The following is a 26,901-nucleotide window of genomic DNA, read 5'->3' on the forward strand; positions in this document are numbered from 1 at the left end:
GGGGTCTGGTTTCAGTCAGAGACTGCCTCAATACATACGGTGAAGAACAAAGAGGGGAGACACAACAGTAACTCAGGTCTCCATACACACATACTACATGCACACTCACACATACATACACACACATGAATAAGCATGATAGTAAGACAGCTGAGAGACATCCCAAAGTCTACTTCTGGCCTCCACGCATGACCATACTGGGGAACACACACACGTGCAATCCCACCCACATATACATAAAAAGAAAGAATTAAAAGAAGACATGGAATGTTCTTTACTCAGTTTCCTGACAAAACTAGCAAGATGTCACAGCTAGGACAGTGACATTGACCTCATGTGATACATAACCTTCCATCACAAGGGTCTCCCCAGTTGTGCCCCACTTCCCCCCATTTCTTTTGCCACACATACCTTCATGTCTACCCTAGTCTGTCCGGGACCCACAGCAGCCTCCACGAGGTTCTCAATTGTGGTAGTTTTGCCCTTTTAAGAACTGATCTACTTCAGGAAGCTAAGGCATGGCATGGTAACCTTTGGGGGTGGCTTTTTGCACTCAGCACAACTCTCCAGTTTGGGTGCTGGTGGCTTGTGCCTTCCCTGGCTGGGCAGCGTTCCATGGCATGGAAACCTCATCCTCTGCTGAATCAGGACCCACAAAAGGATGTCTGCTGCTTCTAGCTGTTCCCAGCAGTGTCGCTGGGGGCGTTCATGTTCAGGTCTTGGGGGGGGGAAATATGTTAATACCACTCAGGGAAAATGCCCAGGGGTGCAATTGTTGGGTCATATAAGAGCAACAAGTGTTTTAAGACAGACTGTCAAGCTGGACTCTGGTATGCTTGTAGCTCCCTATTTTAAATATGGAATATCATATATATTATCTATAGCCGCTTTTTGCCACTGGCCCACAATCACAAACATCTCTCCAATTAAGAATTTCAGTCTTGAGAAAATTGCTATTTTCTAATTAGAAAAAGAGTAAGTCAATAATCAATCCAAATGATGCAGAAAAAGCCCTAAAAAATACCCCATAGGAATGAGAGAGGTGGGGAGCCCCTCCCCCAACACTGAGGTTGCCAAGGGTTTTAGCCTCCACCAGGTGTCATGAATCTGTCTGTATGTCCAACCTGAAGACAAAGTGGGGCCAGTTTGCACACTCCCAGAAACACCTGCTCTGAGCATCCTCCCAATATTTCACTGTTCTCCGCTCTACAGTTAGAGCGTTATTGAACTGAATTAATGAGTTGATTTTTGTGGCACTGAGGACCGAGCCTAGGACTTTGAGCATGCTCAGCAGGTGCTCTGTCCCTGAATTGTCCCAGACCCTTTATGTATTTATTTGAGGAATTATGAACAAGATCATGCAGTCCATTTATCAGCTTTCATAGCTTGTTTGTTTTGAGACAGGGTCTCACTGTTTAGACTAGGCTGGCCTTGAACGTATGAGATCCACCTGTCTCTGTCTCTCAAGTGCTGAGATTAGCTCCAGTATGCCTTGGTTTTAAGTGTTGGGAATGGCATACAAAGTCTTGTGAATTTATGTCAGGCAAACACCCTGACACTAGGCAACACCCATAGCCTAGTTAACTTATTCTGTGTGTGTGTGTGTGTGTGTGTGTGTGTGTGTGTGCGCATGCGTGCGTGTGCACACGTGTATGGGTACACATTGTGTAAATGGTACATGTGTGGAGGCCAGAAGTCAACTTTGGGTCTTCTTCCTCAAGGACCATGACCCTGTTCTTTGAGACAAGCTCTCTCACTAACCTGGAACTTGCCAAACCATCTAGGTGGGATCCAGAGACCTCTGCTTCTTCAGGGTGGGAACCACAAGAGTGTCAACATGCTTAGTTTCTGACATGGGTGTTGGGGATCAAACTTGCATAGCATTTGGCTGGCTGAATTATCTCCCCAGCATCTTGTTCTTAAGCATGTTATTTTCGGGAGCTCATGCATGTCGGCAGTTCCGGATACGTCACTTCTGTTTCATCCAGCTCTGCCCATACATGGTGGGTACCAACCTTTGGGGGAGTCTGAATGCATATGTACTCTACAGTAGCTTTTCTGGTCCCCCATTCCCCTTTCCTCGCTCCCTCCCCATCCTTCCTTTTTTTCTCCCCGCTTTCTCCCAAACCCAGAGGAAAGCTAGCAAAAACGAGAGATCAGCGTCACCGTGGCTTAGCTTTGCTGCCCTCAACGGCATCTTGCACTCTAACTGGCAGAAGCTGGGAAGGTACCTGTGCTAGCCAGCTGTCCATCACTGTGACATGACGTTCCAAAAGAGAGACAAAAGGCTCATTTGGCCCACATTTTTGGAGGTTCCATGTAGACAGACATCTCTATCCCACCTGGTCCTGCAGCCGCTCAGTCCCAAATAAACACAGAGGCTTATATTAATTGTAAACTGTTTGGTCTATTACTTGGGCTTATTACTAACTAGCATTTACAACTTAAATTAACCCATAGTTCTTATCTATGCTTAGTCACATGGCTTGGTACTTTTTATCAGTAAGGCATTCTCTTCCTGCTTCCTCTGTGTCTGGCTTGTGACTGTGTCTCTGCCTTTCCTCTTCCCAGAATTCTCCGAGTCTGGCTGCTCCGCCTCTACTTCCTGCCTGACCACAGGCCAATCCGAGCTTTATTAAACCAATACCAGTGACAAAGCCTCCCCCGCTCCATAGCATCTCCAGCTTGGGGTTCTTTGAGCCTGTGGTATAGTGTTTAGCTGCATACTGTGACGAAAACGTAAGGCTGAGAAGCCCATTGACTTCATGGGGCTGGGAGCAAAGAAAGAGAAAGGAGCTAGGGTCCTCATCTCCTTCATGGGCACACCCCCAATAACCAACCTTGCTCCAACTAGCCCCATCTCTTAAAGACTCCACTGCTTCTCAATCGAGCCTTATTCTGAAAAGAAGGTCTTGCAGATGAAAAGAAAAAGTTATGATGAGGCCATTCAGGGTTTTGGTGGGCAGCGTCTGTTTCACATGTGGGGAGGTAGACCCACTGCAATCAATGTACCCCATCACTGTCTAAGAAGGCAGTGGGCAATGGAGCAGGTGGTCACCCATTGTTTTTGCCCCCACTGACTAGAAAAAGAAAGAGATTGCTCCCTGTCCCTGAAGGTAGGAATTTGAGTATTTCCCTTCAATGTCCTGCTTGGTTATATGTCTTTAGCTTTTTCTTTTTCCTGGTGGCTCCAACAGCCTTCTTCTCCATTCCCATTCTGCCCTCAGGGACAGACAGAAACTCTGTGCCCTGCACAGCACACCTAGTAGCAAATCCAGCATTCAGGCTGCACCCTCCTCCTCCTCTGGACCCTTTGCTTCTGTAAATGGGACCTCGTATTCCCGCTGCCTCAGTTTCCCGGGAGTTTTTCCACAGGAGTTATCTCACCTCCTTCAACCTGTTTATGTGGAGCGCAACAGTTTCAGTCCTGACGAATTCACATTTATCTCTGTCAAGTTTTAATTTTGTTAGCATTGGCTTGAGGCATTTAACAGGGAGAAAATTAATGGCTGATGAGAGAAGTCGGCGAGAATGCCGTTTCCAAATCACTCGAGTTCTTTTTCAGCAGGTCGGGACACTGGCTGTGTTATCTACTAAGTGATATTTAGGGTAGTTTATTTTGAGACCCTGGACTGACCCCACCACAAGAACATGGAGGCACTAAGGGCAGCGTGGTTACTGGCTTGTGTTCACTGGCTTGTGTTCACAGGGGTGCGGCGGCCCTCGGGAAGAGCAGGAAGCCGTGTGGTGGCAGAGGGGTTGCTCTTATCTGTAAGGAAGAAGCCAGAGGGGCCACTCCTGCTTGTGATCCCATGGCTTCCTGTGGAGAAGACGTGCAGGTGTGTCTGTCAGTACATCCGTTCATCTCCTTCCACCATGAGCCAGTTTCCTCAAAAAAAAGTATCTACCAGCATAGGAAACGTCTGGAAAGAAATTTCCCAAGATACGTGCTCTGTTTTATTTCCGGGTGGCAGGATAATGAGTGAGCTAAGTGTGAGAATTCCTTTGCGTTTTCTGAATTTTCTGCCATGTCTTAAGTGAACTACTAAGGCTTATTAGAAAAGGATAGAGCCGCTGGGCCATGGTGGTGCACGCCTTTAATTCCAGTACTCGGGAGGCAGAGGCAGGCAGATCTCTGTGAGTTCGAGGCCAGCCTGGTCTACAGAGCTAGTTCCAGGACAGGTTACAAAGAGAAACTCTGTCTTGAAAAAAAAACAAAACAAAAAGCAAACAACAACAAAACAGAAAAAAAGGATAAGAAGAGACTAGAGCCTTTAATTTTAAGAGAAAACATGGTGATGGTGGCATAGTTGAAATGACTGCAGATGCCTTCAGCTGTGGAAGTTGCCGAGTCAGGTAAGAACCGTGGTGGTAGGTGTGTGTGTGTGTGTGTGTGTGTGTGTGTGTGTGTGTGTGTAGCGGGATAGAGTAGCTTCTCCTTCCATGATCCTTTTGAAGGTTGTACCTCAGGCTTATGCCTCTCTCAGAGAGCCTGGGTGACCAATCCCAGGGACCCAAGGAATTCTGGAGACAAGGGTGTCAGTATGAAAGCTGGGGTACTTAGTCACTCTTCAAGTCATTTCAAGGATGCTGGCATCTGACGCCAGCCTTGGGAAGGGACACCTTAGCAGCCCATTCTAATTAAGGGACTCGTAGGGAAAAGGATGCCAGCTGCTGACTTAATAACAGTGATCATTCGCATAATCCTTTATCTCCTATGTGGCCCTCCCAGAGTGTCACCGCACTCGAGCTCCACCTCACGTCTGTGGCAGCCATCAGCCTTGTGCATGTTCCCTGTCCATTCCTCAACTCGGCTGCACCAATCGTCTCTTGCTTTTTGCTCACGGCAATGGGTAGGTTGCCTGGGGGAGCAGTTCTGCAGGCATCCCTGTCTACCCAACCTGCAGACTTTGTGCAGGGGAGGATGGGGATGGGATCAAGTGGGGGAAACAGTTCCAGTCTCTGTCCCTTGGGCACAGGTTCTGTGGTCCACTCTAAATTACTTCTTTGAAGTGGGGTCAGGACTTCCTTCTTCTCCAACATATCGGTAGAGGCTAAAAGGACAACTTTTGGGAGCCGCTTCTCTTCATCTCACCAGCCCCTCAGTCCCCGGGTGACCTTTCTAGAGACTCCTGTCTCCAAACAAGGCCACATTCTGAGGTACTGGAATCAATGCAAGGTTTGGGGGCAGGGGAATCTTTGAACCTGGAAGACAGAGTTGGAAGTGGGTGCACTGGCCAGGCATGCAAGCAGATAAACCGGAGCAAGGGATCTCAGTTTAGGCTCTTCATTCTGCCTTGCACCCCACTTAGAGGTCTTCTTAGTAATCCACATCCACTCCCATCTCCAGAGAAACTTCCTAATGACTGTGATTTCCCAGATTTCCCAATTGGCATGTTCTGGTCTCCTGCGGGCTGGCTGCCCTCCAGCGAGGCAGGCTGCTGGGAAACCTTTCCCTGGGTTCCTACAGAGAAATGCCAGGCTCTGAGAAGCAGGGTGGACTGGGCTGCACTCCAAGGAAGAGCTAGATTCTTGGCCTACAGTGACACTTCAAGACCCTAGTAAATAATAGAGATTTCACTTTCTCCGTGCAATTTATATTTCCTGAGAACCTGCTATTTTCTAGATGATGGAGTCTAGAGATGCAGCAGTGTATTTTCTCATTATACCTGGTCCCTTTCGCTGGGCACGTGGCTACTACGAATTTCCAACTCTTCCCATGGTCACCAGTCATGGGGTAGGTGACCATACTGTCCTTTGGACTATGAGCAGAAGTGATACATGCCATGCCTGAGACAGGTTCCGAAGCAGGAAGCATACCCATTTACCTCCATCTGCAAGCAACGGAGGAGCAACAAGAGTCACACTGTGGAGGATGACGGTCCTCTGATTGGACCAGTCACTTTCGACTATTAACTCCAGCAGGTGACCAGCTATTGTGCTGGCTGCTCTCTACATCCCAGAGTAATCCTGCTGTGGCAAAAATCAATAATAAGAGAGATTATGGCATACAAAGCCTATGCCTTCTGGAGCTTTTTATTGACAGTTCCTCAGCGGTGATAAAGGAAAGGGCTCTCCAGGACAGTCCAGGGCCTCAGAGAACACACGGCTAAGGAGTCTGGCCAAGGCTCTGGTGCCAGGGTCAGAGAAGCTGTTTCTCATCTCAATGTCATGAAGAGGAGGACAGTTTTCCACTCCTTACATCTCAGGGTTGCCTTAAGCCCGGACTAGAGTCTGGTAAAGTGCAGCCTCTGTCCTCTTCAAGGACGGCTATGTGGGGTTTAGAGCTTCCGCAGCCAAACACTAACGCCTGAAGAAAGTCTCACGCTGCTCTCCCTTCTATTGTTTGGTTTTTCTTTTCTCTGAAACAGGCTTTCTCTGTAGCATTGGAGCCTGTCCTGGGACTCGCTCTGTAGACCAGGCTGGCCTCGAACTCACAGAGATCTGCTTGCCTCTGCCTCCTGGGTGCTGGGAGGCTCCACAGCAACTCTTATAAAGGAATACATTTATAATTGAGGTGACAGCTTACAGTTCAGAGGTTCAGTCCATTATCATCATGACGGGGAGCATGGCAGCACGCAGGCAGTACGGTGCTGGCTACATTTTGACCAGAAGGCAACAGTAAGTAGACACAGAACTGGGCAGTATCCTGAGCACAGGAAACCTCAATCTGTCCCCACAGTGACACACTTCCTCCAACAAGGTCGTACCTACTTCAACAAAGCCACACCTGCTAATAGTGTCACCCCCTATGAGCTTAGAGGGGCCAATTACATTTAAACCACCACAATGTAACCACATTTGACCCTTTACCCAGTTTTTCTTTAATTCAGTATTCCTATAATGATGCTAGGCCCCATGGGAGTGAGAATACACAGATCCCGTTTGGGAGAACAAACACCTTGCATGGGCAGGTGAGTGGACACCCTAGCCAACACAATAAGGGAGGAACCTGTTTAAGAGGGTTCAGAGAAGTTCAGTGCTAGACAGGATATAAGGGGGAGCTGCAAGGGGCTGATCCCTTAAATAGTTCTGGGCAAATGGCAGCCCAGAAAGGAGGCCCAGAAGACCCAGAGATTTGGGCTTTTGAAAGAGAAAAAGTGAAGGACTGAGGACTGAAAAATGTAGGCAGATGCAGATACAACAGCAGCCTGAGGTTCCCTGGAACGGGGCTGCAGTTCATGCTACCTGCTCAAGGTGCCACCAGGACAGAGAGATCATATCGTGAGACTAGAGAGTGACTGGCAGCTAGAAAAACCCGTCATGACTCATACGGGGACTGCTACTCTCTGGAGGCTCTGGATGTCTCTGATGCTATTCCCAGCCTGCCTGGGCATCATTTGGCCTGCTAGGTTTGCCCTACCCAGGGCTCTTGGGTATCTGCCTCTAGTCCCAGAGGGGCTCAGCTCCCTGGGGGACGCCAGGCTGTGCTTGTCCAGGACTCACAAGCTCTCTCTTCGTCATGCCTTCTCACACCGGAACCCTATGTAAGGACACATTTAACCCCGGCTCTAAGCCAGCAACTTCCGGCAGCTGCCGGAGGGCCTTGGGCAGCCTCTTGCTGGCTGCTGTCAGAGCAGGGGGCAGGGGGAGGCTAGGGAGGCGTGTGGATGCGTAAGAGTGTGTGCTTCAGAATCAGCTCATCTCTCCTCACAGGCTGTTGGCTGCAGAAAAGCACCACCATGAGAAGGGATGGACCACAAATCACACTGTTGCAAAAGCACCACCGTGAGAAGTGATGGACCACAAATCACACTGTTGCAAAAGCAACAGGAGAGAGGTTCCAGGGACTAGGACCTGAGAGGAAGGCATCTTCTGTGGTTTCGCTCCCACGGTCATATGTTGGGAACTTTGGGTCCTATAAGGAGATGTTAAGAGGTGATGGGTTAGCCAGGCATGGTGGAATGCACATATAATCTCAATACTCAGGACAGCGAGCAAGGAAGGTCACAGCAAACTTGGGAAAAATTAAACTCATTCAGAAGAAGAGACCCTGAATTGAGATGGCCACAAAAGAGGTTCCCAGCTTCAAAACAGCCTGGAGAGGTGGTTTCTTCGGCTCCACAGTCAAAGTGCACAGGTAGGGGGATCACGCTAGAGATTCAGCTGACCCCAGAACCTGGTTGTGTTGCCCACATGGGGCTGGTCTTGCAGGCTTGCAAAAGCCAAGAGTTACCATGTCCTAGAGGCTTGCATCAATGTTTCAGAAAGCTGCTGAGGTCGGGTTTCCTGTAAGGAAGTCCCCAAAGGACGATTTCCTGCAAGGAGCATGGAGCATTAGTTGCAGGAGCAACTCTAGTAGGTCCTGGAGACGCCAGGACCAGAGGACATCTGTGGAGGAAAGATGGAGGTGTGGGGCAGAGCCAGCCCGAGAGATAGGCTATGTGTGCTGCCCGAAACAGAACTGAGGGCTGGGGCTACTCACCCTTTGCATCTAGATAATGGCACCACAAGGTCCAGGTGCTGGACATGGAGCTGCAGTATTAAGTGTTCTCTCTGCTGGGGATGGGTTTTGCTTTGGCCCAGTCTTTCCCTGCTATTCTCCCCATCCCTTCCCTTTAAAATGGGAACATTTCCTCTTTGTGATCAAATGTTGGAAGAATGTAACTGGCTTATTAATTTTTACAGTGACTTGGAGCAAAGAGATGGCTTTGAGTCTCAAAAGAGGGTTTCCGTTTCTGAACAGTATGGGAGCTGTTAACAGCTATGGAGAATGTTGAAGTTGGAATGAATGCATTCTGCATCATGAGATGACCAGAAGCCTACTGGGGCCAGGGGTATAATATAGTGAGCTTACAAGGATATGCTTGGGTGTCAGGTTGGCAAGGGGTGACCGTGTAACCATTTATCTTAAATTGTCACCTTGATGGGATTTAGAGTCATCTAAGAGATAAACCTCTGGCCCTATTTATGAGGTTGTGAGACAGGCCTTAAGGGAGGTGGTGGGCAGAACCAGCCTGTGCTCGGATGGCATCAGTCTGTGGGCTGGGGTTCTGGACTGAATAGAGAGAAGAGAGATGGGCATTGCGTCATCACCCTTCCTCCCTGACTGCAGCTGCAACACGGCCAGCTGCCTCCTGGTCCTCCTGCCACCTGTTGGTTCTGATGGGCTCCACCCTTAAAGTCTGAGCCAAACTAGACCTTCACTCCCTGAAGTTGTGCTTGTCAGGCATTTGTCCGGTGACAAGAAACGTCACGAGTGCAGAGACACACCAGCCCCGTCCTTCAGAAGTGGGATTCCTTGAATCTATTGTTTTTAATTTTATTTTTTTTTTGGTTTTTCGAGACAGGGTTTCTCAGTGTAGCTTTGGAGACTGTTCTGGAACTCACCCTGTAGAACAGGCTGGCCTTGAATTCACAGAGATCTTCCTGCTTCTGCCTCCCCAGTGTTAGGATTAAAGGTGTGTGCCACCACTGTCCATCTCTTTGAATCAATTCTTACCTCCAAACCAAGGCATCTCTTTAGGGTCTTATGCTATGGACAGCTGGACACAGGGTCAAGTAGGATGTGAGCCACCTGCCATCCTGAAGCCATGCTGTCCCTCTGCAGTGTGACTTCTTCCCTGGAATAAGGTCCTTGCACAGAACCACCCATAGGGACCCAGGCTGGCCAATCAGACACTCCTCCATGAATATAGATTTGAGTTCAGTCAGGAGTCGCAGGAGATGCTGGGGAATTAACAAGAGGAGTATATTTGAGTGGTTCGTGATGGAGGCCTGGCTTTCCTCTTCTCTGGTCATGGCTGAACTCTTCCCTACCTTCCCTACACCCTTAGGGACTTCCACAGTCTTCCACTGAAGTCATTATCTATGCTTGTAACCAAGAGGATCCCAGCTCCCAGACAGGCGAACCTTTGCTTGGGGGAAAGGTATTGGGTTCTGGCTGACTTGGAAGCCTGGACTCTACTGGACGGGGAGTTCCGGAACATTGCTCCAAGATGCGAAAATGCGCACAGGTTCCCAAGAGATCACAGGTCTCGGGGGACAGAAAGGACACTGTATCAGAAGACATCAATGATGCCCGCCATCAGGAAAAGAAGCACGAGACACATGCCTCCCAGCCTCTCTCGGTCTCAGTCACCCTGAAGTTAACCAGCCCAGCCAGTTATCTTCCCACAAGCACCTGAGGTACCATCTCTGAAACAGGGGTATCTACGAACCCCACGGAGTTGCCATAGAAGAAATGAGACGATATAAAACCAAGAGGGAGAGGGGCCCCACAAATGGCAGATTCTCTTCTATCACTGATTAAGAAGGGAGAAAAAAAAGCCTCTCTGCTTGCTCATAGCCTACAGTGAATGCCTCTGCAGTCTCCTGCCGCGGGGCTCTCTTCTCCGGAAACACAGACCTGCATAGGGACCGTCTTAGTGTTTCAGGAAACATGGACCAGCATAGGGACTGTCTTAGTTTCATCACCTGCTAGGTGATGAAACACCCCGACAAAAGCAACTTGGGGGGGAAAGTATAGCTCAGCATAGCTCACAGTTCCGGTTACAGCCAGTCATTGCTAGGAAGTCACAGCAGCAGGGGTATGGGAGAGCTGGTCATGTGACATCTACGGTCAGGAGCAGAGAACAAGGAACGCATGCATGCTGACTGGGGCACAGCTGGCTCTCTCCTTTTCATTCAGTCTGGGGTCCAGGCCACAAAAAACGGCACCTCCCCCATTGTGGGTAGGATGGGTTTTCCCACTTCAGTTAACCCAATTAACAAAAATCCTTCCCAGGCCTACCCGCAAGCCAGTCTAACTTAGATATTTCCTCATTGAGACTTCCCAGCTGATTCTAGATCGTGCCAAGGTGACCATTAAAACTAGCCATTATAGGGGTTTCAGAGGTGACCCTGGGCCTGCGGCTCACAGCCCAGCTCCTGACCCTGGGCCTCGGGCTTTCTCCATCCCTTCTGGGCTCAGCGAGTGCTTGGAGGGCAGCACAGCCCCAGGCTCACCTCCACCAGTGCCGGGCTGAAGAACTGCGGGGATTTTCCAGGCTTCCTGCCGAGATTCATAATTGAACAGAGCCAGCCATTCCCCAACCAATAGCCGTCTTCTCCCCCAGCACCGAGGAAAGGAGTTCTCTGTGCTTTCTCTACTTCTATCTGCTCCATAAGGACCGTGTTTGGATGAAAGCTTCGGGTTGAGGGCTCCGTTTTTTTTTTCTTTCCTCTTTACTTTCTTCTTTCTTTTTAAATGAGGAACAAATACAGTGTCGGATGGGGCAAAACAGATCTCTGCAGATTGCAGACTTTTCCACATCTTCTGTGGATCTCTGGGAAGTTATGTCCCAAATAACCCGAGAGTTTTAATTGGAAGACCTGTGTCGGGGAAGGAACAGTCACAGTGGAGACATACAGACTTCTAAAAGGCACCCTAGGGACTGGCTACTTCATCTCCATCACTTTACTCATTAGGGACCTGAGGCCTGGAGAGGTGAAAGGACATTTCCATGGGGACGGGCTTGCTGGTGGACCAGCCAAGCCTAGATGGCTAATCTCTGGCCTCCCAAGTTCAGCCTTCTTTTGCTCACCCTTTGCTGCCTGCTCTAGGTAAGGGCTCTCAACGCATGATTCTATCACCCTGGTGTTCCTGATATTTAGCCGGTAAGGATAGCGACAAGGCCAAACATTTTCCAAGATGCTGCCCTCCCACGCCAACAAACTCCACCTTAATCCTTAATGTCAAAAGTGTCTTTATTGCTGATGAGTCAGTGGCCTGCAGTAAGTTAAGGGACCACCCCCGTGGCAGACACTGTTAACCGGTCACAAGTGCTAGTCACTCAGTCTGAATCGGGCTCAACACAGCACCCCATCCAGGGACCACTAATGAAGACGCCAGCTGCTCCGCTATGCTGAACAACCGCAGAGGTGGTGGCTTCAGCACTCTCTAGGGGGCGTTGTCTTGGCTCTGCTGTCATCCACCGGCTGTGTGACATAGGTCCTAATTAACCTCCCTGTGCTTCATTTTCCCCACCTGTGTAAAGGGGATCCTAAACAGGGGAGACCTCAGAGGGATTTCTGAAGGTGACAGCAGGGTTTGGGAAGGTCACTGAGCAGGGCACACAGCAAGTGCATCCAATGCGTTACCTGCTGTTATAACCAGGTCACCAGAAGGCAGCTGTTCTAACAGAGAGAGCCCAGGTTGCCTGCCACCTCCCTGGGGCTGCCAGAGAGCCCTCCCTGCCCTCACATGGCCACGACACTGTGACTTTCAGAATGAGCAGTTTGCCTGGCAGTGAGGAGGCCCTGCAGAATGACTCTTTCCCCTCCAGCTCCACTGTTAATGGACTAACAGGAGCAGCCCGCAGCTGAGCACTAAACTCTGCAAAGCCCTTAGCTAAATGCCTTCCAATTTCTCACTTAAGCCTTGAAAATACCTTAAGAAGCAAGAGCTCCCACAGCTGGGGAGGTAGTTTAGTGGTAAAGGCCTTGTCTGGCATGCACAGAGCCCTGGGTTCAATTCCTAGTGACCCCAAAACAACAACAACAACAACAACAAACCCACAAACAGTAGGCACTCCTTGTAAGCCTGTGCCACACAACAAAGACCCAGGCCTAGAGAGGGCAAGTAACTTGCTAGTAGAGTCCCAAGGAGCCACAGAATGCTCCAGGAGAGATGAGAAAGAAGTGTGTGTGTGTGTTGGGGGGGGGGGGCGACAGCATCTGGAACAGAACACACCTGCCAAGTCACTGGCGCCTTCTGGTAGTCAGGCAGGGCTCACTGAGTACACCTCAGGTGAGGCCAGCAATGCCAGCCACACAAAAACCCGATTCAAACCCAGTTTCCAATGCCCGCCCCCTCTCTCCACACCTGTGGTCCACAGTGGCAAATAAACACAGTTATCAGCGGCAGCCTGGTGCTGACATGCCCTTTGGGGAAGAGCCACTAGCGCACACGCTTGGACGAGGCCTCAGAGCTCTGGGCTCATCAGCCACACCTGATGCCCACGTCCTCTGCCCCGATCTCCAGGGAACCTCAAGTCCTGTCTATGCCAGTCCATTGGCTGCTTTCCAAGAGGAGAGCCACTATTTTTGGCCCTCACACGATCCATTCTCCATGGCAGCAGAGACAAATGTCCCCTTATCTTGCCCAGGATGGGTCCCCAAGTACTGAGGAGCAGGTGCCTACTCAGTCATGAGTTCAGTCTTGAATTCAAGTCAATACCTACATGCCCACAGCCTGCCATGGACCAGGGGCCTGGCCAGGTTTGTGGTTCACAGCTGGCCCATCCCTGACTTTAGCTTAGCGGTGACTTGGTGACTTGGACAGCCTTTGACCAGGCCATGGAAGCCACTGGGAGGAAATGATATCTGAACTGAGACTCATGAAGAATCAGTAAGCCAAAGACTAGGAAGATGTTCCAGATGCAGGGAACACAAGGTAGAGTCAGGGCCAGAGGCCGGCGCATGCGCTGGTAGAGTCAGGGCCAGAGACCCATATGCACGAGTGGGTAAAGTTGCTATGGACATAGAAGGGGTGGGGAGGAGAAAGCAGTGTGTCCTAGGGGGCTTTTGTGAACCTGGGAGCCGGGAAAGGTATTGAACCAGCAATGCAATGAGATCAGATCTGCTTCTAGTTCTCCGGGGTCAGGGACAGAGAAGCAGAAGGACCAATCAGAATCCAGACTTTGGGACAGTTTCTCATGGATGCTCACCTGCTGATTTGGGGCAGAGAGAGAGGATCCCCTCAGAACAAGGTATCTCCTCAGCTCTATCACCTAACCTCCCATCCCCTACTTCCAAGCATACTTGGCTTAAGACCACAGTAGTTTTCCCCGGGTCACTTCTTCCAGATTGTACCCACACTCAAGGCCGTCAGTGATCCTGTATTGGCCTTGAGGCCAATACATCGTGGGCTCCCTGTTGGCGGTTCTAGATACGTTGTTGCTATTTGCAGCCCCCCCCCCCACTCCCCCAGATCTCTCTGCTTCAGCTTCTTCTAGGCTTGGAGCTGAGTCCTGGGGATTTTGTTTGCTGGAAGAGAAAAAAGTAGTGAGAATGTAAGAGCCAGCCTCCTTCCCTCCACACAGGCCCAGCAGGCCCAGGAGCTCCAGGCTTTGGTGGGGTTGGAGGCAGAGAAGATAGGTTGGCCCGAAGCCAGGCTGCAGAGAAACCCCTGGGAACAGAGCAGAACAATTGCCATTGAGAGTTAAGCAGGCCATTTATGGGGAGGATAAAAGTTAATGAGAAGCTGTACTCCAGCCCCCACCATTAAGCAAGAGCAATGCTGGTAAATAAACCACATAAAGAGGTGGATTTGAGGCCGCAGCCTGCTCTGCAATGGGAGGTGCAACCGCAGCTTGCTGGAGGAGGGGTGGGAGCCACCTCCATCGCCTTATTAGGAAGCCGGTCAAGGTGTGGACATCATCAATTTCATCTAATTTTCCAGGTGGCTTCTTAATCTCTTACGCACTGTCCCCTTACTAGGGACAGTGGAAGCTAGTCAGGGAAGGAGGTGAGGGCTCTTTGCTAATTTACCTAGAGAAATAAAGCTTTGCTTTGTCTCTAAAAGCCATCCAGGCAGAGAGAGAAAACTCGAAGCTTTGGCTGTCCTAACAGTTTGCACTGGTTCAAGCTTTGCCTCAGGGTCTCGGAGCTGAGAAAGAGGCCTGGGACCACAGCCTGGAGTGGTGTGGGCGCCAAGTGTTACTCTAATGAGAATACCAGCGGCTGATACCTCATGGGGACGTTAGTTCTGAGTGCATCATTTTAACTCTTCTGAGCCTTGCTGTGATCCTCACGTCACAAAAGGAGAAGCCGAGGTCCCCAGAGGTTCTGTAAATGTAGGGATGTGTTTAGAACCCAAACAGTCATCTTCAGGACCCAAGCGTTTAGACCACACTGCTCTACCCTCTCCGGGACCGGTGTGCAAATGGAGAGGGCTGACAATGCCCAGCACGGGAGATGGAGTATTTCACATCACCTCCCCTTTGGCCAGATTCTCAACCGTACAAGGTACCCTGACAACTAAGGAGGAACCTTTTGGAAATGTACCTATTTTTAAAAAAATATTATTATTATCATCAGCATTACTGCTATTTGTGTGAGTGACGTGGGGAGGGTGTACATGCTGGAGAATGCATGTGGAGGTCAGAGAATAATTATGCAGGGTCAGTTCTCTCTTACGTTTTTGTTTGTTTGTTTGTTTGTTTGTTCTCTGAGACAGGGTTTCTCTGTGTAACCACCCTAGCTGTCCTGGAACTCACTCTGTAGACCAAGTTGGCCTCGAACTCACAGAGATCTGCCTGCCTCTGCCTCCCAGGTGCTGGGACTAAATGCTTGTGTCACCATGCCAGGATCCGTCCTCCTACTTTTACAAGGATTCCAGGGATGGGATTCAGGTAGCCAGGGGTAAACCTTCTCAGACATCTGGCCAGCCTTGTTCTTTTTTTGAGTTAGGGTTTCACATAATCCAGGTGGCCTCCAAATTTGCTATATAGTCAAAAAATAATCACGAGCCTCTGGCCATCCCGTCTCCATCTCTCAAGGGCCGGGATAATGGTATACGCCTCTCTCTTAACTGGAGATGTATGTCTTCTGGAGGTGTATTTCCCGGAGGACTCCCCTCTCCTCCACTCAGCCTTGTAGATCCACCAGGTCTTCCAGCTTCATACCCAACGCTGCCTCCTTCCTTCTCCGCATGGCTTTTCACTGGTGTCCTCACTCAAAAGCACCCGCCAGGGTGATCTGATGACCCAGGACTTCCCCACCCTGCGGGAGCAGATCTGGGCATGCCAGGCTTTCTCTCGCTCTCCAGTTCTCTTGTGGGCACCGCCCTCCAACCATACTGTACTGGGTGCAACCCTTATTACACGAGACTGTTTCCAAGCATGCTTCCTTTGTCTTGACCCCTGCCACATCTTGCAAACCTTCAAAGGTCATCAGGACAGGTGCCACACCTTCTAAGAAGCCTGCAGGCTTCTGCTCCTCCATTTTCCCTATGGTACTAGCCTTCTGTACCTACAAGTTGGGCATCAACTGAGTCAATCAACTGTAGGTCAAAAATATTCAGGGAGAGCGTGCGCTCCGAACACTCACGGACATTCCTCTTTATTGCCTAAATAATACAATGTACGTATCCTGTATCAGGACTCAGCCCGCAGACAACTTTCTGCAAGTGACCTGCAAATCCGCAGCCATTTCGCACAAGGGACTTGAGCCTCCTGGAGTTTGCTATCCGTGGCTGGGGTGGGGAGGAGAATCTATTCTCTATACACCCCTCTCCCACCACAGCCTTTTGCATTACCTCTATTTAAACTGTGTTTCAATCCCTAAGCCAGAGATCTTGGTCCGTTGCTTTATAAGTTGGTAAAAACCGAAGAACCCTTGAGGCTGGGGGGATGTAGCGAGCACCGGTCTCCTCTGAGCCTCGGTTCCATACTCAGATACAAAAGGCAGAAAGAAATGCTCACTCCGTGCTCTTCTCCCTTTGGCCCTGTAGTGAGAGAAATACCCCAGGACCTAGAATGCCCAACCCAGACAGGGAGAGCCACAGTTAGGACATCAGTGTCTCTGACCCAAAGATGCCGTGGACCGAGGTGCTTGTCATTGGCCTCCCAGAGCCCACTAACCAGTGCTGGAAGCCCAGGTTGATGTAAAACGGGAAATACCAATGTTCTGGAGGTGAATCCATGGGCTGTACCCCCAAGAAGCACAGTGCAGGGTGCAATGTGACCCGATGTCTAACAAGCACAATTTTAACTGACTTGGAGTATGTGTGTGTGGGCATAAGTCCCCGTGTTTGTGCATGCATGTGGGGGTCAGAGGTCAACCTCAGGTTACACTCCTCAAAAACTGTCCCTTAGCTTCCGTGAGGCAGTGACTCTCACTGAGCCTTTGGGCTCACTGATATGGTTGAGCTACTGGGCCACTGAGCTCTGGGGACACAGATGCCTGTCTCTATCTCCCAGCTCTGGGATTACAAGCACATGCCACCATGCCTGACCTTTTATGTGGGTCTGGGCATTGAACTCAGGTCCTTAAGCTTGTATACTAAGTTTTTTGTTGATTGAGTTATGTCACCAACCTTTTTTAAATGATTTTATGCCAACATGAAATAACCACCGGTAAGCAGGGTGGGTGGACAGTTCCAAGAACAAAACCCAGAAAACCCAGAGATCTGTCTGAATCCTGCCCTCAACATGTCTTATTCTCAAGTCTGGTTGATTCTGGGGTCACGCAGGTAACCCCAAGATAGCGGCAAGCAGCAGGTAGATCCCAGGACTCAACCCCTGCCAGGTTCTACCCTGCCCTTTTCATGCCTCCTTTTCCTTGGCTGGAGCTCAAAAGCCAGATTCCTCAGGCATGGCAAGAAGCCACCTTGTGACCGCAAGCTTTCATTATTCATTAAAGCCATTTCCCTGTCGCTGGAAATCCGGGTTCAGGCACACGGGCCACGCATCTGCAGTCCTCTGTCCTCTCCGGGTCACAGACAGAAGGCAGTGATTCAGACAGCGGCTGCAAAAATGCAGCTTGCCAGGGTGCCGTGAAGCAGGTCAGCGGCTGGAGCGCTGTGGCCGGGAGCCAGCACCGTGTCCACCCAGGTTGAATATTTTACACCTAGTGACTCCAAGTTAGAGGCTTTAGAGCTTCAGCCGGCAGATTAAACTTGATTTGAAACTGGCCCTGGAGGACATTTGTTAAAGAAAAATAAAGATGCTAGATGGAGCCTAATGTCCTCTGCAAGGCGGCTCTGTCTGCTGACACTCTGAGGCCGTGGGCTTCTGGAAATATCCAGGTGTCAGCTCCCGCCTTCCCCACCTTCCTCTTGCCCCCTTTCTGTCCCCCCATCTCCTCTCCCCACCAGCAGCCTCTGCAGAAGCAGCATGGAGATGCTGACAACTCCCTGCCCCCTTTCTGATGTGTCTGCGTGTGCTGTGCGTGCATGTTCACACGGGTATGGGTACATGCGTGCACACGTGTGCGGAGGCCAGAGGTCGTCGTCAAGACGACTCTCAATTGTTCTTTCATCTTATTCATTCAGGCAGGGACTCTCAATCGAACCCAGAGCTTACCAATCAGACTACCTAGATAGCTCCAGGGATTCTGCCTCAGCCTTTGGGGCTGACGTTATAGATGGGCTGCCAGGCCCACCTGGTATTTGCTTATGCAGCAAGTACTTTAGCCTCTGAGCCATCTCCCCAAGCACCCCTCCTCCAAAGCCTCCAACTTTGTATCAATGGATCCCAGAAGTCTAGGAGATAGATACTACTGTTCCATTTCACAGATGGGGGGAAACTGAGGCTCCAGGAAGAACAAGCAGGTACAGAGAGCTGGTTTTCACACTGCTTCTGCTTGGCTCCCAAGTTCATGCTGCTTTCCCATGAGTCACCGAGCTTGTGGTCACTACTGGTCAGAACAGGGCCACTTGGAGATCAGTTCACAGTCTGGCTGAGGCTGTTCATGGCCACAGTGCTACCTCCTTCCCCCACCTCATACTTCGCTTTCCTGTCTCGAGGAGCCAGGATAACAGCAGGATCTCCTGGAGGGTCGGGATTAGAGATTCAGGGAACACATAGGAGGTGCTGATGCACAGCCTTGATGAGCCTCCTGGGTTTCCAGACTAAGAGGAACAAGCACTTGGTCACCGATCGCCTCTTCACTCCACTGCCGTTGTCTTTGAGGGGCAGGAGCGGGCAGACATCTCATGCACTGGGTTAGCCGGTGCACCATGCACTCTCGCCGGCATCGCGATGGGGGCTTAGGCAGATGGATGGCTACAGGTAGGGATGTGTGGTGATGGCTTAAGAGGTGCGGCCCACAGTGGCAGCTGCAGCAGCAGCAGGAACCACGCTGGCAATGAAGAGGAAGAGCAAGAAGCTGGGTCTGGCCCGCCCAGCCTCTCTGAGGCCAGGCCTCCAGCTGGGCCCTAATTCGCATGGCCGCTACCAGCACTCATTCATAAATGATGAAAAAGCTCTCAGCAAATGCTGAGGAGCTCTGCATCAGGCCCCAAGGCCCCTGCTGGGGACCTGAGAGCCAAGCAGCCCGAGTCCCAGGCACTCTGGAGTTGGCGAGTCTACCCGGTGTGAACTCTGAGGGTCATTACAGCCAGTGTCTCCCTGGGCCAGTGAGCAGGGCTGACTATTGACATTTGACTGCTGGGGACAGGTATGAGGCACGCTCTCAGGATTTCCCCCCAGGATCTCAGAACAGCAAGGTTTGAAGGTTTCTTTTTGCTGACAGGGTTTGTGACAGCTGGCACTGGAAAGGCCAGACTGAGGAACATGTTTTCTGATAGTCTGGGGAGTCAGAGACCAGACCAAGGCAAGGGAAAGCAGGCATGATGGACCCTATTGGTGGACCAGACTTAGCCTTTGGAATTAAAGCCGGTTCCATCCAGGAGGAGTCGCCAAGACTACTGGAAACACACTAAACTCAAGTCCTAGCTGCCTACTGTCCCCATCATCACAGGGAGACTCAAAGGTAGCTTCACCCAGAGGTGGGGATTTCCACCGTGGACCTCCACAGCTCCTTTCCTAAGGGGCCCTGCAGAGCAACCCCACTCTCCTGGAAAGTCTGCGTTTATCTGCAGTCTAGCCAAGGGCAGGCGTACATTGTATGGGTCCCTACGTTTGTGTAACTGGGCAGGTCCTCTTATAAAAAAAAAAAGAACACCCAGTAAAGGCTGAGTTGAACTAGGCCTTGGTGGGATGGGGCTACCGAGGCAGCTGTTGAGGGCTCCCCAGCCGCAGGAGTGACAATGTATGCAGAAGCATTTGAAACACAGCAGCCCTTCCTATGACTCAGGGAGCCCCGCACCAGACGGGTGAGCTCTGAATCAGGGTCTGGGGAACTTTCGGACTTACAGGTTCCTGCCTGACACCATGGCCCCCTCTCCCACCACTAAATCTACACAAGCAGGACTGCTTCAAGCTATGCAAACCTAACGTTCTCTGTCTGAGAAACGGTGTGGTGGTGGGCAGAGACGGGTACTCGTGATGCTATTGGGAAAATGTTTTTTAAGATTTATTTTTAACTTTAAAAATATTTGCCTATTTTGTACAGTCCCTTGTGTACAGAGCCCTCCAACTGAGGTGTATATTTGAATAAAGGATATGTTCTCCATGTTGTCCAAATTAAAAAAAAAAGATTTATTTTTGACTTCAATTGTGTGTGTGTGTGTGTGTGGTGTGTGTGTGAATGTGGATACAGATGTCCTCGGAGGTCTGAGGCATCAGATTCCCCTGGAGCTGGAGTAACAGGCGGTTATGAGTCACCTCACATGGGTGCGGGGTATTGAACTCAGAACCTCTGTAAGAGCCCTGAACCACCTCTTCAGCGCTCTGGAAGTTTCTTATTGCTACATGCTGAGTACCTGGGAGTATCCAAGATTAGACTGAAAAAATGACAGGCAGGTGGATGGACGGTTGATGGGGGCTTGTCAGTCAGACTCTGCTTGTCTCAGATTTTACAGCTTCACATAGGGACTCTTGGACTGACCCAATTGTGAGATTTCAGGAGATAAGTACAGATGCCCCTTTGTAGATGAAGATTCTTCTCCTGTGTATGTATGCGTGTGTGTATGTATATACATATATATGTGTGTATGTATATATATACTGTATATATATTGTGTGTATGTATATACAGATGGTTTTATTACTCCCCACACATTACAGCATGACAATGACTTACATTGGCATTTATATTGTTTCAGGTACCGTAAGTCATCTAGAGACCGTCTGAAGTACTCCGGAGGATGGTCAAAGTTGATACGGAAATACCCCCATTTCATACAAAGGGTCTGACTATCCTCGGGTATCCAAAGGGGTCTGGAACAACCCGTATGGATAATAGGGATCTACTGAACAATGGAGAACAGTTAGGTTCCCTGTTCTCCCCTCCTTCCCAGATCCACTCAGCCCATTTGTTCACCCAGCAATCACATTCACTTAGACCAGTGATGTGGATGCTCTGAAATCCCAAGTGGAGTTCACTAGCCCCGCCCTCCAGGAACATGGCAGATACACTGTACCCAAGTCTAAGCCCAGACTTGGAATTCTGACAGCTGAGTAAGGAAGCGTCACCATCACTAGGGATGGCTGAGGCTTGGTGATGAGGTTACATTCTGGGGGATGCATGCAACAGTGGGCAGCCTCTCCCTGACCGAGTCCATTCCAGCAGGCAAGAAGACAGTAAGGCTGGAAAAAGTGGTGCAGAGAGAGGGATTTCAAACCACAATTCTACTTTGAAATGGGAAAGCAAGCTCAGTCTTCAGATCCTTTACTTCCTGCTTCCTGCGCACTTGGACATCACGCTCTGAGATGTGCAGTTTCTGGCCATCACCTAGAGATGACTTTGATTTACAAGTGTGTAGTTGGCATTTATCAGGTCATATCATGGGCTCCTATTTGGGGAATGACTGGGGGAAATTATTTCCTTTCTAGATGTTTTTTTTTTTAAATCAGGGTGGGGGTACTCTCGTGGGCTGGTGTCCTTACCCATGTGACCAAGGGGCACTGATAGTCTAACAGAAGCTTCTTCTAAGGGTTTGAACCAATATAAAGGACCAACACACTGATCACACGGGAGCAAAGATGCCTGTCACAAGCAGGTATCCTACAGTCCCTGGTCCAGGAGGTGACCAGGACAGAGGGTCACCTCTTCTGGGCTCTGGATGCTGAGAACGGGAATGGCAGCTCATTGCAGCAGAACAAGTGTCTCCAGATTGAAGATCTCAGTTCATCTTCTCCTTTCTCCAAGCAGAGCTACTGTGGTTCCCACCATTGGAAGAAACAGAAGGGTATGGAAAATTATGACTTTTTTTTTTTTTTTGGTGAATCCCACCCAAGACCAGGCTAGAGTCCCACAGGCCTTCAGGCTCCAGGATGCTGCGTTCTCCCTTTGAACCACCAAGCCCGTGATCTGTGTGCTCAGGGGAGGGAGGAGGGAGCTGCCATTTGCTGAGCGTCTAGCAACTGCCTGGGTTTGTGGTTGAGCTGATCTAATCCTCACAATAGCCCTTTAAGTCTGGCATTATCATCTTCCTTTTATAAATAGGGATACTCAGATTTAAAGAGAGCAAAAACAAATTCCCCGAGATCATGCTCCTAAACCAGGAACAAAGGCGGAATTCACAGTCAAGTTCATCTGCCTGGGAGTCACCCTTTATAATGGAGCCCCTCCATCTGTGGCAAGCAAATCCTAAGGTGGCCCCAAGATATCTCCTGGAGGGTGGGTGGAATCTAGGAATATGCTAAGGCGATTATGTAATATAGATCGCTCGTGCAGGCTGGAGAGAAAGGAACTAGGGAGGTGTGTGCCCTCTGCTCCCAGCCTGGAAGCAAGCAAAGGGCCTCGCTTGTGAACTGTCAATGGGGTCATGGGGCAAGCCACCATGGTGGTTTCAAGGCCCCTGGATGATAGTTAGCAGGTCAGTAGGCCTCCAATGGACAACCACAAATGCTGTGTTTTCTGTCAGCAACCAGCAAGCTTGTAGATAAAAGAATCCACACTCCAGGAAGGAGCGTATCCCATCTGTATCTTTGGGACACTTGAGAAGAGGGCTTAGGGATATGTCCCCATTTCCAAGCCACAGAAACTGTCTTTGCTCTCTGAAGCCATTGAGATTTGGTGATGTGGTAAAAAGTCCTTTTTTTTTTTTCTTTTTTTTTTGGTTTTTGAGACAGAGTTTCTCTGTAGTTTTGGGGCCTGTCTTGGAACTCGCTCTTGTAGACTAGGCTGGCCTCAAACTCACAGAGATCCATCTGGCTCTGCCTCCTGAATGCTGGGATTAAAGGTGTGCGCCACCACTGTCTGGCTTTTTTTTTTTTTTTAATGAGTATATGTTTCACAGAAAAAGTCCATTTTGCCTTTGGGAGCTCAATCCAGACTTGAAAAGAGTTATGGCCCCCAAAAGAAATTTATGCAACCATTGGGAAACTGTTTCATCTAAAACTCAAGTTCCTACAACAGAAATGGGCCTACGGTTAAGACTTATATCATGTGTATGCATTCTTAGACTCCACAGTGAACTGTGTGTGTGCACACATGTCCATGCTCATGTGTGTGCATGCTTAGACTCCACAGTGAACTGTGTGTGCACACACGTCCATGCTCATGTGTGTATGCTTAGAATCCACAGTGAACTGTGTGTGCACGTGTCCACACTCATGTGTGTGCATGCTTAGACTCCACAGTGAACTGTGTGTGCACACGTGTCCATGCTATACAGGCCAGAGCTTGACCGTGGGTATGGTTCTTCAGTTGTTGTCCACTTATTTTTTTTTTTTTTTTGAGACAGGGTCTCTTATGTCTTAGAACTTCCCAAGTAGGCTAGCTCGTGAACTGCAGGGAGCCACGGACTCCACATTGCCACTCCTGCAATGAGCTTGAGCCACTATGCCTGGCGTTCTTTTTTTTCTTTTTTTTAAGATGCATTCTGGGGTTGAACTGAGGTCCTTGTGCATAAAAGGCAAGTACTTTCACTGACCGAACTATCCCCCCAGCCCTTCCAAAGTGAGCTATCAACACACAGTGGCTAACAAAGTTGTGTGAATTTTAGTCTCTTTCAGAGTGATGCACAAAAGATTTTCAGGAGTCAATTGATTTTGGCAATCCTAGGTGAGGCTGAATTCATTCCGACTTCCCTTCCTGAGGTTGCTATTACTAAGTACCACATATTGGGTGGGTGGCTTCAAACACCCGATTTCATTCTCTCTTGGACCTGGGAGGCTTGAGGTGTGGACAGGGGCCAGGATCTCTGGCTCAGAGGGCAAACCTGCCTCGTCTTCTCTCTTCTTCCCTGTGTCTCTCATAAGCACCCAGGTTATTAATTCAGGCCACTTTGGCAGAGAATGACCTCAGCTTAACTTGATTACATGTGACTCTAAAGTCTCCCTCAGGTCCTGGAAGTTAGGACTCTAATATGTCTTTGGGGGTGGGCACAGTAGTCTACAGCTGCCCCCCATGCTACATATGATGTGGCTAAAAAACCCCTGCAACCCTCGCTTCTCCTGCCACTCCTGACCCTTTGAGATGATATGGGTGGGATGCCTCTGCCGACAAATTTCTAGGACGTTCAGGCCCCTGATGGCTTCTGGAGAACAGTGGATGGCATGGGACATCCGGGATAAATGATTGATCAAGACAAGGGGCAGGCGAGATACACCAGGAGAGGGTGTGGGTGTGGAGGGGCAGGGTTAGGGCTAGGGCAGGGTGCACCCTGAGTTCCCAGGTTAGTTTTCTAAGAACAGAAAAGCTGCCCTGTAGCTTCAAAGAAGCACAAGCACTGCCCATTCCCAGTGCCGCCTCCTCTTCCCCGGCTCCTCTGGCTGCGTCTCTCTCATGAGCAGCAGTGTAGAGGAGGAAGATGCCTCTGCAAGGTGCCTCAGACAACCAGAATGGCCAGGTCACAGGGAGAAGACAGTGGAGTTTCGATGCCCATGCTCCAGCTTGAGCTGTCCCACTACCCCACCTGAGTGTGGGTGACAGGTTCCAGGCAGACACAGCTTCAGGTGCTATACGAGGAATATGTGTGCTCCCTGGTGGGCACCAACAGGGAGTCATGTAGCCAGCTTGGGGACTGTCAGGATAGTGGCTATGCACGTTCACATGTCATATGTATGATAAATAGATGTACAGTTGTGAGATGTCTACACACACGTGCACACTAATTGCTTTCCTTCCTTGGCGGACCTCCAGGGCTTGCACACACGTGTGTGATCTGAGGCACATCAGCATGCATGAACTGGCAGAGAGACCAATAGGAGACACTGCTCACCAGTTACCTGCCTCCTGAGAGTCCCTGTACTCCAGGGATCTCCCAGTTTCCCCTGCCTATGGTGCTTGGCCAAAGGGAGGCTATGTGTGGGGTCTTTAACAGGAGGCCACTCGGCTCTGGTTCTTTGTTATAGCAGCACTGGTTGGGGCGTCCAGTAGGCTCTATTCTATCCTCTCCACCTGGCCTCAGGGTCTTGAAGTCACCTAAGGAGTGGCCTGTCCCATTATTGTGCTTTGGCTTCTCCAGGGACCAGAACCAGGGTGCTGACAGATAAAGGTCTCTAGACTGTTCGTGGGGGCCATGCTGCCAAGCAGCAATGTGGGAAGGAGGCATGAACAGGGTGGGAGGAGCATGGAGCGCGGTGGGAGGAGCACGGTGGGAGAGCAGGGTGGGGAGGAGCATGGAGCAGGGTGGGAGGAACATGGAGCAGGATGGGGAGGAGCACAGAGTACAGTGGGGAGGAGCATGGAGCAGGGTGGGGAGGAGCACAGAGTACAGTGGGGAGGAGCATGGAGCAGGGTAGGGAGGAGCATGGAGCAGGGTGGGAGGAGCATGGAGCAGGGTGGGAGGAGCACGAAGCAGGGTGGGGAGGAGCACGGAGCAGGGTAGGGAGGAGCATGGAGCAGGGTGGGAGGAACATGGAGCAGGGTAGGGAGGAACACGGAGCAGGGTGGGGAGGAGCACAGAGTACAGCGGGGAGGAGCATGGAGCAGGGTGGGGAGGAGCACAAAGCAGGGTGGGAGGAGCACCAGCTTGTCAAGTTCTTCCTGGAAGCAGAGCAGGTAAGCCTCCCTAGAAGGTCCAAATCTTCCCATGTCCCAGCTGTGGGCTCCTGCAGGCAGTACTACCTGCCCCATGGCTTCCTGAAGAACCGTGCATCTCCTATCACCGCCTCAGAGACATTCATCACTCTCATCCTGCATCTGGAGGGCACCGGCCTCCCTGGACAGTGGCTAGGGACATGACTCTGAGACCGGACTGCCTGGTTTCAAATCCCAACCTTAGCCCCGCCACTTGAGAAAGTTCCCGACCCTCATGGTTTTTCAGTTTCCCGATCTGTGAAATGAGGATAGTTAAGGCACAACAGCCTCGTACAGTCTGTCCAACTAGACCAGGGCAGTCAAGCCGGCTTATCCTGCACGTGCCCACACTATGACACGCCATCCACTCCATCACCCACAATGGGTACCCTACATTCCTGCATCTGGCCCATTTCTCGGAAGAGAAACAGAAGAAGTGCCATATTTTCTCCTTTGTTCCCCTGTCCTGACTCAGTTCCCTCTGTGCCCGCTCTGGATTCTCCTCAGATGTTTCTGAAAATGTCCTGCCCTGGGCCCTGCTCCTTCCCTCCCAGTCTGCATCGCACAGAGGCAGTGAGCAGTTTCACCCAGCACCTCCTAGCCAGGAGGGCAGACACAGACTTCTCGAAGAGCAGGAGGACAGGACCTGTTAGATCCGGCCTCTGCCTCTTCCCAGCCCGACTGCTTGTGCTGTCTGCTCGGACACTGCTACGTGTCTTGGGCAATCCAGGGCTTGCGCTCACATGCCCCCCATGCCCAGGGTTGCAGTTGTTGCTGAATGGCCATGGATGCTCAGAGCATCCTCCCTGTTTCCTCGCCCACCTTCTGCCCTGAACCCCCTTTCACTGTTGCCCTGATGAGTTCATGGTTACCTTCTCAACCTGGCTCACATGGTGCCATCTACAGAACTTTCCACAACAGAGAGCCCCCTTCTCCCTGTCTCACTACCGAAGCTCCTTGTGTGTGCACGGTCGTGTGCATGTGTGTGTGTGTGTGTGTGTGTGTGTGTGTAACCCTGATGGGGGTGGCTGTCCCTCTCTCCACACTGGACGCTCACACTCTCTGAGGGACAGGCTAGCATTCTCTGTGTCACTGGAAACTTTGTCATTAGGTGTCAGCTGATGAACAGAGCACAAACCCTGTGACTGTATGGAGACAGGTGTCTCATGTGGCCATTCCTCCTGCCTGAGGAACTCTTGTACGCTCTCTAAAGCAAAGAGGCAGTACCACCTCCTCCGTGGAGCCTTTCCTGATTTCCCCAAGGCTGACAGAAGCCAAGGGTTCCAGCAGCTCCTCTCCCACCCGGAAGTCACCCGAGGGTAGGCTTCCTGCTAAGCAAGCGACTGGAAGGGGATCCTGCTGGAAGTCAGGTTAGGCCACACC

General features: G+C 50.5%; 1 protein-coding gene across 2 annotated transcripts in view; it reads right to left on the reverse strand.

Moving 5' to 3' along the window:
* Positions 1–26,901, reverse strand: part of Cacng4 (calcium voltage-gated channel auxiliary subunit gamma 4) — a 60,550-nt gene that overhangs the window by 12,971 nt on the left and 20,678 nt on the right. The window contains exon 1 of one of the 2 annotated variants that reach the window (XM_026780396.1): positions 10,948–11,269. The exons of the other annotated variant lie outside the window; for it this stretch is intronic. Coding sequence (XP_026636197.1) covers positions 10,948–11,254 — 307 coding nt within the window. The 5' untranslated portion in view covers positions 11,255–11,269. Of the gene's footprint in view, positions 1–10,947; positions 11,270–26,901 lie in introns of those variants that run through there. 2 annotated transcript variants of the gene reach the window in all.

This window comes from Microtus ochrogaster, chromosome 7 (assembly GCF_000317375.1).
Source record: "Microtus ochrogaster isolate Prairie Vole_2 chromosome 7, MicOch1.0, whole genome shotgun sequence".
Lineage (NCBI taxonomy): Eukaryota > Metazoa > Chordata > Mammalia > Rodentia > Cricetidae > Microtus > Microtus ochrogaster.